This window comes from Cercospora beticola, chromosome 2, assembly GCF_033473495.1.
Source record: "Cercospora beticola chromosome 2, complete sequence".
Taxonomy (NCBI): domain Eukaryota; kingdom Fungi; phylum Ascomycota; class Dothideomycetes; order Mycosphaerellales; family Mycosphaerellaceae; genus Cercospora; species Cercospora beticola.
In genome coordinates this window covers 4,854,760-4,866,643 of record NC_088936.1, presented here as the reverse complement: position 1 = coordinate 4,866,643, position 11,884 = coordinate 4,854,760, and the positions used below count along the sequence as shown (strand labels likewise).

Below are 11,884 nucleotides of genomic sequence, written 5' to 3'. Positions count from 1 at the left end.
ACGATTTTCTTGCTCTCGGATTTTAGAATTGGTTGACCCCCGGCGCAAGCACGTTTTTGGCTTCGATGACTTCAAGATTGTTGTTGTTGATCTTGGAGCTGATTTGGGATTTGCATTACTACAACCTGCACTACTATTTACGGTATTGCGTGACTGAGATAGCCGAAGATGTTTGATGTGGTTCTTCTTCTTCTCTTCTGTCAGAATATTCTGACTATGCGATGAGAATCATTGTTGCGGTTTGAAAGAGGAAGGTGGATTTTACTTGCTTGGTCTCGTCTCCCGTCCTCCATTGGCACGCGTGCAAGTACCGCGTATCATCACCGTTCGAGACGCCAGTTTCTCTCTAGTTACCGAGCTAGAACAACTCCATTCTCGCGACGGGCGTAAAACGCCGCGCGATCGCGCGCATACACATTTACTCAAAGAAAGTGCCCGGCCCTCCTTCCTCTCTCTCTCCAACCTACTTCTCCACTCCGCGACGCGACCACAAAAATGACCACCCTCCAAACCTCGTCGCGACAACGCCTCTCCGACGTCCTCCCCCCACTCATCTTCGGCACCGCAACCTTCAACTACCAATACAATCCCGACCCCTACGAACTCGACACCACAGGCCTCGTCCACAAAGCACTCGAATACGGCATCCGCGCCTTCGACACCTCGCCCTACTACGGCCCATCCGAAGAAATTCTCGGCTCCGCACTCGACTCCTCCTTCGTACGCGAGAATTTCCCTCGACAAGACTTCTTCCTCATTACGAAAGTCGGACGGATCGCGAGCGATGAATTCGATTATTCGAAAGAATGGGTTTATCAGAGTATACAACGAAGTTTGAAGAGACTAAAGAGCGAGTATTTGGATTTGGTATATTGTCACGATGTGGAATTTGTGAGTGAGGATGAGGCGATGGAGGCAATTAGAGAGTTGAGGAGGATAAGAGATGAGGAAGGGACGATTAAATATATTGGAATTTCGGGATACCCGCTTCCTGTGCTTTGTGGGATTGCGAAGAGGGTGCTCAGAGAGACTGGGGAGCCGTTGGATGCGGTGATGTCGTATGCGAATTTTACGTTGCAGAATCAGTTGTTGGCTACGCAGGGGATGAAGGAGTTGAGGGAGGCGGGGGTGGATGTTGTGCCGAATGCGTCGCCGCTGGGGATGGGGTTGTTGAGGAGGGAGGGTGTGCCGTTGGGGAGTATGGGGGATTGGCATCCTGCGAGCGATGGAATGAGGGCGGCTGTGAAGAGGGCGAGTGATTTTTGTGATCGATATGATGAGAGGATGGAGGTTGTTGCTATTCGGTATGCGTTGGAGAGTTGGTTGAAGATTGGGGCGGAGGTGGGATCGAGAGGTGATCCTGCTTCGGGAGTGCCGTGGCAGCGTGAGTCGAATGAGCAGGTTGGAGGGAATCGATTGGGAGTGTCGGTCATGGGCGTCAGTAAGGCAAGCGAGCTCGACAAGACGATGCGCGTGTGGCGTAGTATCTTGGATGGGCTCGAGAACGGCGCCGAAACTGCTCGTCTCGCGGGACGATGGAGTCGCGACCACGAATGGAGCATCAATCGACGACGAGCAGTGCAGATTCTGGCAGATGGCATCCAAGAGCATCTCGACGAATATCTGGACTTTTGTTGGGATAGTCCGGGCGCAGGCTTTGTGAACAAGCGCGCAAGAAAGCAAGATGATGGACGACTTTTGCAGCCCGAAGTTGCCGCGGATGCCCCATTCACCCCTGCTGCATCTCCGCCGCCACATGAGATACCCTACCCCAATGATGCAACTCTGGCTCTTCGCTAGCGAGAACTGCTGCGATGCGAGACATATCGATGTCATCATGTGGTATGCGAATGTTGATGATGGGATGATTTCTGGTGCATATTTTGGCGCATTGAAAATTTTAAACCCCGATCTATCAGGGCCGGGTATAGCATGGAGTCCGTACATGGAGGTGGGGAGAGTTTGAATGGTTGTATAGACAGGCGGCTCACGCTGACATGAAGCATGGTGGCTATCGATGATTTGTGTTAAAGATGACCAGACGAAACGCATATTGCTCGCGCGAGTGCCGCCATGCGCGCTCTGCGGCTCTGTTGGGCATTCCCATGCTGTCTGATGAAGTGTTTGCCGTCCCGACCATCGCAGCACTGTGAAACAGGATGGGGACAGTAGCATTTTCACGTGCAGGTGTCGAGCTTGTCGCTGACGAAGCTCTGGTTTAGCGGAGGTCGTCGCTGCATGCATGACGCCAGAGGTGACTATGCGGCTGCTGTGCTGCTGCTGTTGCTGCTGCTGCGACTCCGACGTGTCCGGCGGCTTATGAGATCTTCGCGGCCCAACAACCACGACGACGACATCGAAAACACTTCTGCCAACTTCGCATGGTTACGGACCATTCTTTCCCCCACTCCCACCATCCTTGGCCGACAACTTAGTGCGCCGTGTATCGCTCTCACTGAAACACCACCGGCCGGCATCGCCCCTCATATACCACAACGAAACACCATTCACCGCGTCGTGCTGCCCACCTCACGTGCTCTAAACCTCGACCGACAGGGAACTACCAAACGGCTGCCTTGGCCACCGCCGTGCTACTCTGCTTGCCCGGGCGAGCTATTCACCACGACCGCACCCATCCCGGTGACAGCCCAATGCGCCCCGCGAATATCAACTGGATGCTGCGCTGAGAACGGCAAGCGCGGAGTTCCGGTCACTTCATCATGGGCAACAGCTCATCCAAAGACGAGCGCAAGGCCGGGAGACCGGCTGGCGACAGACAAAATGCCAGCGCCACGGCGCCACCTTCACAGCAAGCTTCGACAGAACGATCCGCCGGGCGAGTATATGTTCGAAGTAATGGCAACACGAGCGCGCGGGGCAGCAGCAATAATCTATCCCTCCTTCGGATAGTGCGGGGAGATCGAGATGAGGCCGATTCTGCACAGGCAGACCGTCCCCGGGAGACGAAGCAGGAGCGGGAAGCACGACGGGCAGAACGCGAACGGCAGGCGCGGATCAAAGAGCGGGAACGCAGTATGCGGGAAGAGCATGTTGATGGCGGGTATTTGGTGACATTGGGCGTGTACGTCGGCGTCGAGGACTTCAACAAGCAGGTCGTGAGACAGCTGCAGATTGAGCGGAGACTGGCTCCGTTCTGGAAGGGACTCGATGATCACTCCGACTCATGGACAGAAGCACAGCTGGTTGCAGCTGCACGAGGACTGCCGATCCCCGCTGCAGATGAAGTGCCTGCAGAGATGGCAAGAAGCACTTCGCAGGCCTCCAACGATGCGCGCTCGTCCGAAATCAACGTCAACAGCTTGACAGTCCCCATCACAGGCCGATCACAGTCATATCAGTCGGACAGATCGACGTCCTTATCAGCGTCACATCCGGCATTCTCGACGAATTCTGGTCCCTCCTCTCCCACCGGCCAAGGCACGTCACTGCTCCGAGGGCGTGCTAAGACGCTCGCATCTCTCGCGAGCGGGAACAAAAGTCAATCACCAGATTCGACCCCTCAAGAAGTGAAGCTGCCGAACGATCCCAACGTTAATGGCCAACCGCTTGAAGCTTACCTCTACAAGGATGTCCTCGAATGTCCCATTTGCTTCATGTACTATCCTCCCTACCTGAACCACACTCGATGCTGCGACCAGCCCATTTGTTCGGAGTGCTTCGTCCAGATCAAGCGACCGGATCCGCATCCACCGGAGCATGAGCAGCCGGGCCAGCAGCGGCCGCCAGAGGAAGAAGCAGAACAACTGGTGTCGGAAGAAGCAGCATGTCCGTTCTGCGTGACACCACAGTTCGGTGTGACTTACGAGCCACCGTCTTTCCGAAGAGGTCTGGCTTACGCAAATCAACCGAACGGGAGCTTGAAGCCGCACGCTTCAGCTATGTCATCATCCACATCACTGCAAGCGCAGACAGGGCGTCGTAGAGCTACATCTCTGTCCGCGAATGCGCCAAATGTGGTCACAACGGACAGAGTCCGGCCGGACTGGGCCAAGAAGCTTGCAGATGCAAGAGCAAACTTGCTCAGGAGATCAGCTGCTGCTACTGCGCTACATAATGCAGCCTACGTGCTGAACAACCAAGGAGATGCAGCTGGTAGAGTTGGATTCGCCGTTGGGAGGCGGCGACGAACACTGTTCGGTGACAGTCCGAGCGCTAGTGGAAGTGGGACCCCACGAGAAGGTGACAGCAGCGACATTGCTGGAGGCAGAACCAGCTCGCGGAGAGCTCGTGTTGAAGATCTTGAAGATCTGATGATGATGGAAGCAATTCGGCTGTCGCTGCAAGCGGAAGAGGAGCGAAAAGCAAGAGAGGAGAAACAGGCCGCAAAAGATGCGAAGAAGAAGGCCAAGGCAGACAAGAAGGATGAGAAGAAGGCGGAAAAAGCTGCTAAGAGGAGTGGCCGAAGTGGCTCGTTGTACCAAGTCGGGACGAACGACAGCTCGAGCAGTTGGGCTGGAACGAGTGCTATGGCTCGCTCAACGAGCAACCTGGGCGCACAACCAACGATACCTGAAGAAGAGATTCAAGGGAAAGGGAAACAGCCCGCCCAGGACTTTGCTGGATTCAATCCTTTGACAGAACCCTCCTCCACACTGAACAACCCTGCATCGGCGTCCTCGGCGCCAGAAAGCGCACAACAGCATCTCGAAGCACAGCGAGCGCGATTCGAGTCGGAATCTAGCCCGGTTCCTGCGCCAATGCGTCCCACGCACCATTTTCGAGACTTGTCAGGCGTCTCCGGAGTATCGTCCGCTGCTTCCTCTTTCGTTGACTCTGGAGCCAACTCCAACTTCTCTTCACATAATGCGAGCGGCTTGGACGTGAGTACCGGCGGCGCTCAGATGGACGGCACAAGTTCACGATCTGGAGCTGCCGCAGCAGGTGGCGAGCCTATGCTCAATTTTCAATCCTTGACAGCCATGATCGAATCGGACGACAAGGCTCACTCTCAACATGTCGAGCATGCTGGCTCTTCGAGCCCGGCCGCTGAGCAATTGAAGGAGCCTTCGCCTACTGGATCCGCACTGCCCTCGCCGTCGCTGCTACCTGGGGAAGGTAACAGATCACGAGGCGATAGTGGAGAATCGTCGAGTTCTGCACCGCCTCCTGTCTATGTGGAACCTGTCCAGGAAAGTGAGAAGCAGGCAGATACAGACGCCATTACCCCTGCTCCCGAGGCTATCACTGTGCATAATCCAGATCATAAGGAGCCTTGTAGTGTGCAGTTGATGGATCATGGGCATGGACATGGGCATGTGGGTACGATATGAAGCCATCGCCCTTGAGCCTTCAACGGGATTCGCCGAGTGCTCCACGCGACAGGCAGGGAGTGAGGATATTGTATTCGTGTGTATTGTGTAAGACCTCCGAGAGAGCGGGCTCGAGAGGAGACCCGGAGGCGAGCTTTCTTTTCTACTTTTTGTGTTGGTTTTTTTTTTAAGTCTGTCGTCTGAACATTTAGATTAATGGTCCGGGAACCGGATCGCATGGCGTTTTTGACAGAGTCGTTTTTTGAGGATGAGCATCGGCATTTTCATGAATTTGAGGAGCGAAAAGGGAAAGGGAGATTGTATCAATTGAAGTGAACTAGTTGTCTACACATGTGAAGGACTTTGATGAGGGGTGTAGAGAGACGTGGAAATGGGATGAAAGTTGAAGGAAACTTTCTTTTGCTGATGGGGGTCATTGCAAATTTTTATCTCGACTTTTTCATATGTGATGTCGATGAAGTTCGAGATGTGGTGTCTTGTGCTGTTGCGTGAGACAGTATCTGGATGATGCTTGGGTGGAGGGTTAGGGTTACATCGGAAGAAAGTGGTGGGATGACGGAGAAGTCGTGAGATGTGGGTGAGGAGAGCTGGAAACTGAGAATTTAGGATCTGTGGTGATTCTGATTATGTTTGTGGAGTTTGGAGGCGTTTGCTTGAAATTTGGAAGAGGTGTTGGCGGTTTGTTGAATTATCGAATTTTCGAAGATGGATGATCTGAAAAAATGCATACTTCTGTTCTTACCGATGGAAGCCATAAAACCTGCTCATGATGGAGATTGGCAACAAAGTTGGGACGGCAGTGAGGCTCAACTGTACCGTGTTTACTTCTCTGGAAGAGGCAAGATTGAACATGAAGGTTTTCTCGATTGACAAATACAACGCTCGACTGATGTGACGCTTTTCGCTCAGAACGCTATCAAATAACGACTTGCCACCACAAGACCTTACTCCTTCTCGTCGTTAGACGGAGAAGCAAAGTACCATCCACCACACCACAACCCAATAGGAATAGCACTGACTCCTCCCAATAGTCCCAAAGCCCAAGTCATCGTCTTCCAGCCCGCATGATCCATAATCATCCCCGCCATCAACGGTCCAACGAAATTCCCAAATGACCACGCGATGTTGAACCAAGCGTATGCGGAGCCATAATAACCTGGCGAAGTCTCTGAATCTCCAGCTTTCGCGTCGTCACTCGCTGCTTTCGCAATACCGTCTGCCTTCTCCAACCTCTCCGCACGTTCCGTAACTTCTTTGAACAAAGGCTCCAAAATCAAAGCCATACAACTCCCCACGCAACACAATAGCGCACAAAGCATGATTTTATGAGCCATAGTGTTCTTCTCCACGAATCGAAGAGAAACTAAACTTCCGCAAAAAGTCATATATCCCGCTACAGCGAACCATCTCGAAGAATTCGCGTGGCGGTCGCAGAGGGAGCCGATGTAGGGTCCGAATAAGGAAGGGAGGGATAAGGGGATGAAGATTAGACCGGAGCCGATGGAGGTCCAGGAGAAGGTTGTGTGGACGAAGAGGGGGAGGGTTGCTTGGAAGCCGGAGAAGACTGTGGCGAGGATGAAGATTCCCCAGAGGGATGTGAGGAAGCGCATTGAGGCGAGGAGGCGGAAGATTGGGGGGATGGAGGAGGTCTTATTTGGTGTTGTGGTTGCGTTGGTTTGTGGGTGGGGGACGAGAGTTAATTGGGAGGAGAGGCTGAGTTGGTCGATGGCAATTTGGGCGGATTTCTTCTCGCTGGGGAGTTGGCCAGAGTGGCCGAGTTCGAGGGTGATGTCGCAGGGTGTCGTTGAAAGAGAGAACTCTGGATCGGGACGAAATCTCTTCTCGATCATGACGAGTCGGAAGATGATGTCGAGGACGACGATGGAGATGATCAAGCCGAAGACGGCGTGATAGCCGCATTTGGCGAAGACGATTCCTCCAAGGAAGGGTGCGATGAGACTTCCAGCATTCAAGCCGATGCCAATATATCCGACGTATTCGCCAATGTGTTCTTTTCCGACGGTATCGACCATCACAGCCAAACCACTTGTCCAGACCACGACAGACGCAAGACCTTGTAGAGCTCGTCCTACGACGTGGCCAGCAACAGTGCGAGCGAACCAGAGTATCAAAGTCGAACCAAGCAGAACCAGAAGACCGACCATGAATGGCACACGGCGAGATTTCGTTCGATCAGTGTACCAGCCCCATGGTAACGATGTGACAACGCTGGCGAGCCCAAAAACGCCTAGCAGAATGGCTATCCAGAATTGTACTTGGTCTTTTGAGACTCCAACGCGTTCTTCGAGGCTGTAAGGGTAGACAGGTATGATCGCCGCGAAGAGGAATTGGTCTGTGAAGATTGCCTGAGAAAAGGGAACAAGGTCAGTGTGTGGTCTGGGCCAGATGGCTGCGCTGCGAGACTCTTTACTCACGTATGAGATCGCGAATGTGATGAATGCTGTTGACGCACGGAATGATCTGACTGCATTTCGTGTGGACTCCATTGTGAAGGTGAGGAGATGAAGTGCTGTAGCGCACCGAAGTCGTGGGGGCTCGTGATCGGTTGAGGAAGTGAGAGTATGCTATGAGATGATGAAGGGAAAGGATCAACAAGGGCGTGCAGGATCAGTGTTATACACTTGCACGAAAGCCTGGACCACTTACCAAGACGCCATCATGCCATGTGGCAGAAGCAACGCGGCCATGCCGGTTGCCAACAGCTCATTGAACTCTCGAGACTATAGCTGCAAAGCACAAACACTGCCCAGGACTCAAGACTCCTTACAGGTGGGAAAAGGCGGTAGCTGGTGCATGCTAGAACAGCATGGCTTGCACGTGGCGCGGTAGTAGGGTCGAATTGGGTAAGGTGTTGGTCATAGGGCTGAGCTGGAATTTGGTTATAGCGGGGGATGATGTTGTCCTTTTGCCAGATCGGATCTGGTATCGTAGATGTGGTGTGTGAGGCTTGCAGTGTAAAGGCGACTCCGCAAGCCACGTTGGTTGTGATTTGTCTGGAACTGGCTCCGGATGCATTTAGTGTTTGTGGCGCTGGATTGTGGAGAGCTGGAGACTGCACTTGACGACTCAGCCTTACCGCTGTACCATGCTTTCCGGCGTGCTGGCAGTGCTGTGCTTTGCATGTATAATGCTCGGAGTGATGATTGTTTTCGGTGCAGGAGCCGGTTGACTTCGAAAGTGCGTTGCGCAACGCAGACAGAGCCACGTGGGATGCGGGCCAGAAAGCATACGCCAGATTTGTTTTCGAATGAAACGCCTGCGTCACGCCTCGTCAACAATCAGATCTACCACACCTCTCTGCCCACGGCGAACTTCGACCCAGCCATTCTTTTCAACTCGAATGATCTTGCCATCAATGCATACTCGTCTCCATCGACCATCGTCTTCGTTGAATTCGATTCGCAAAGCTTCGATCTCTTCGTATCCGACACGCTCGTCATGCACATGCTGGCCGCCTTGATATGCCTTGCTCATGATTGCCATTGCGTCTTCACCGCTCGTGGGACCGAAGTGGACGAGTCGCAGCTTGCCATCTAGCGGTGCCGAAGCCGGACTGATCGTGAAGCCCTTCTCAAGCTGATTGCATAAAGTAGCAAGGACGTACGCGTGCTCACCGCTACGAACAGGGTGCCATTCGGGTTGGCCGGGACGCTGTATGGAGACATTGGCCTGGTATATGTGAGGCGGAGATCCGTCGCTGGGTGCTAGGGCTTCTTTTGCGGCCATCTTAAAGCGTTCGACACCAAATTTGCGGAACTCGGTCGTATCACTATCGGCAACAAGACCGGCGTGCAGACCCCACGAGGCGACTACTGATCCATAAGCCACTGCGGTGCCGTCTTCCACATGGAGTGGACGATCCTGGCGAGCTTCATCGAATAACAGTCGGGAGCCAGGCGAGAAGCTTGCGCGGAACAGAGGTAGCTCTTTCATGCCGCCGCGGAACCATGCCTTGATACCCAGAGTGTTATCTCGTACAAGACCAGCACTGTTCGCCAGCGCGTTTCCGGTGCCAAGAGGTAGAAGTGAGATGTTAGGCTTCTTGTACTTCTCGCTCCGCTGACTAGAAAGCAACGTATTGACAATGTCGACAACGCCGCCGTCTCCGCTCATGAGTAAGATCCCCTGACTGACCCCAAGGTTTGCGTTAGGCAGGAGCACATCTCGGGTCAGGTCGGACACGCTATTCTCCGAGGTTGTATGATGCAGCACATAGTCTTTGCCTTCTACCACGCTTAATAGGTCGACAGCTGGTTTCACAAGCTGCTTCCAGACGTCCGGAGCCAGACCAGTGCCCGAGCCAGTCGACACAATGATGTGAAAATGGGGCTGCAAATCACCACGGTCTTGACGGAACTCCCAGCAATTGGCGCCATTGGCAGGGGCCACGAAGTCTTTTACGAGCGGCTGAGGCGGATTGTTGAGCGTCGCATATCTGAAAAGGACGGGCGATGCCTTGGAATCCTGCGCTGTGCCTGGATTCTGTTCTACGTAGATGAAATGGTGATCGCCATCAGCGCCGCCTTGCTTCGGAACGCAGGCGATGATGTCTCTGGAGGAGATTTTAGTCCATTGAGAGGTAGGATCTGGCGGGCGATGACTGTGTGAGAACCATGATCGTCAGGCACTCCCATCTGTACAGCAATACGTACAGACTTTGTAGCCTTCAACGTAACCGAGTCCGCCCTCTTCGTCGCTGTCTTCGGGTTTGTAGAAGAAGGTCGCCGGTCGGCCGTCGAAGTGACCTTCAGTCTGGGCGGCGGAGGACTCCGACGCGCCCATGTTCCTGGTTGTGGAAATGGGTCGTCGACAGTGTGGCCATCGTCGTGTGTCTGCTGGAGCTTTGTTGAGAGTTGATGAGCGAGATCAACAGCACGTCAGCTCGCTTGCACTTGCCGTGCGGCGGATCGACAACAACCAACGACCTGCGCCTTCAATACGGATGCGCCTGCAGCCTTACTCATGCCCGCTCACTCAGCCTCGCACCCTGATCTCCTCGTTGCACTTTTGAATCCTGATGCGTATACAACAAGTGCATATTAATATTCCCGATACTGCGACAGATCCGCCGCCGCAATTGTAGCCCGGAACCGACGAGGACCTTTCCGACCAACTTCAGGCAGCGCCAGCAGAGCGCATTGGTGCATGGGAAGGACATAGGCCATGGCGATATCAGGCTGGGGAGTGTTCCTCATCATCCTCGTGCTCCTAGTGATCGGAGGTGCTGGAGGCTATATTGGGTAAGGCTGCAAGCAGATGGCATCATGGCGGCAGTGCTAATTGTATCCCCCTAGCTACACGAGATGGCGAGCGAACCGCCTAGGTCTACCACCACCACCGCTGAACCCATTCGCGAAGAGACGAGACGATGCGACGTATAGAGCGCCCGCGCCCCGTGCAGGAGGAGTCGTGGGATGGGTGACTGATAAGTGGAATGCGGTGCGAAATAAGCGCACGGCAGGAGGCGCCTACGAGAGCACCGGATATGGTGGTGAATCAACACGCGGAGGACGAAGAGGCTTCGGACCTCTGGACCCAGACGAGGCATGGGATGCGCGCGTGGATCACGAAGCGTCAGGATACTACGAAGAGCAAGAACTCGGCCTACAAGATCCTGCTCAAGGACCCTACGGCGGTCACGGCTACGCTGAGCACAACAACATTGGAGTCGGCGGCATTGAAGCTGGGAGAGGGCGAAGCAAGTCGAGACAACGAGAGCTAGACGACCGATACGATGAGGAGGTACACGGTGGCAGTTCGCGCCTCAATCCATTCGGCGACAACGCGGAAGCGAGCAACATCAGCATGCGCAGCATGAGTCCTCGGCCTGATGCTGATACATCCTATCACGGAGGCGGGAAAGTGGCGGCATCCCACAAGAAGAAAGGCAGCACAGACGACAGTCCGACAGAGCGACGCAGCATGTTCAAGGAGGATGTGTAGATGGACTTCGAGAGACGGCAGACCATTTCGAGCAAACGTGTGCAAGTCATGCTCGAGAGTGAAAGAGCGAAAAGCCTGTTGTAATGGCAGAGGATCTGGACTTGCCCTGTCCTTCCAGTGTTTCCTGTTTCTTGTATACATAATGCACATGAACGACAGTAACGGCCTGCTGAGATTGACAATGTCTCATCCTGTATTTCTCGTCCTTCTCGACTGCGGCATCCTATATTTTCTGAGCAGCTTCGTCCAGCTCCTCCACACTCTCCATGTTCTCGAACCCTACAAGTGGAATATATAGCGCGGCTCGCTCCAGCCACCGGCCCGCCGCCCCTTCTCAAATCCTTCGAAACACTTCGCCTTTGCACAACGTGCAACTGCAACACAATGACATTGACTTGCCGGACCTCGAAGAGCGAAGACCTCGACCATACGATGAATCCAGAGTCTGCAGCGAACAAAAGTGCACCATACAACCTTCGCAGTCCAAGATGTCTTCGCAGCATCCTCAGCTCGCTTCTCGGGCGGCTGAATTGCTGCATCTTAGAGCGCGCCACACAGTTGGAAGTGGGCGTACAAGCACATCACAAGAGGCCGCTTCACAGCTAGTGCAGTGATCCTGCAGATCACCA

The 11,884-nt window shown here is 54.0% G+C and overlaps 5 protein-coding genes across 5 annotated transcripts; 3 read left to right on the top strand and 2 right to left on the bottom strand.

Annotated features, from left to right (window-relative positions):
- Window positions 1–495: 495 nt before the first annotated feature.
- RHO25_003864 (uncharacterized protein) lies at window positions 496–1,800 on the top strand (the record flags this gene model as incomplete). Its single annotated transcript, XM_023599337.2, has 1 exon — window positions 496–1,800. The coding sequence occupies one exon, from the start codon at window positions 496–498 to the stop codon at window positions 1,798–1,800; it is 1,305 nt and encodes a 434-aa protein (XP_023455407.1).
- A 920-nt stretch (window positions 1,801–2,720) lies between these two features.
- RHO25_003863 (uncharacterized protein) lies at window positions 2,721–5,291 on the top strand (the record flags this gene model as incomplete). Its single annotated transcript, XM_023599336.2, has 1 exon — window positions 2,721–5,291. One exon carries the CDS (start codon window positions 2,721–2,723, stop codon window positions 5,289–5,291), a length of 2,571 nt encoding a protein of 856 aa, XP_023455408.1.
- A 944-nt stretch (window positions 5,292–6,235) lies between these two features.
- Window positions 6,236–7,798, bottom strand: RHO25_003862 (uncharacterized protein; the record flags this gene model as incomplete). Its single annotated transcript, XM_023599335.1, has 2 exons — window positions 6,236–7,657; window positions 7,727–7,798. The coding sequence occupies 2 exons, from the start codon at window positions 7,796–7,798 to the stop codon at window positions 6,236–6,238; spliced, it is 1,494 nt and encodes a 497-aa protein (XP_023455405.1).
- Window positions 7,799–8,573: 775 nt separating this feature from the next.
- On the bottom strand, window positions 8,574–10,094 carry RHO25_003861 (uncharacterized protein; the record flags this gene model as incomplete). The annotated part of the gene is made up of 2 exons (XM_023599334.2): window positions 8,574–9,898; window positions 9,965–10,094. 2 exons carry the CDS (start codon window positions 10,092–10,094, stop codon window positions 8,574–8,576), a joined length of 1,455 nt encoding a protein of 484 aa, XP_023455406.1.
- Window positions 10,095–10,475: 381 nt separating this feature from the next.
- RHO25_003860 (uncharacterized protein) lies at window positions 10,476–11,255 on the top strand (the record flags this gene model as incomplete). Its single annotated transcript, XM_023599333.2, has 2 exons — window positions 10,476–10,552; window positions 10,607–11,255. 2 exons carry the CDS (start codon window positions 10,476–10,478, stop codon window positions 11,253–11,255), a joined length of 726 nt encoding a protein of 241 aa, XP_023455403.1.
- Window positions 11,256–11,884: the final 629 nt, after the last annotated feature.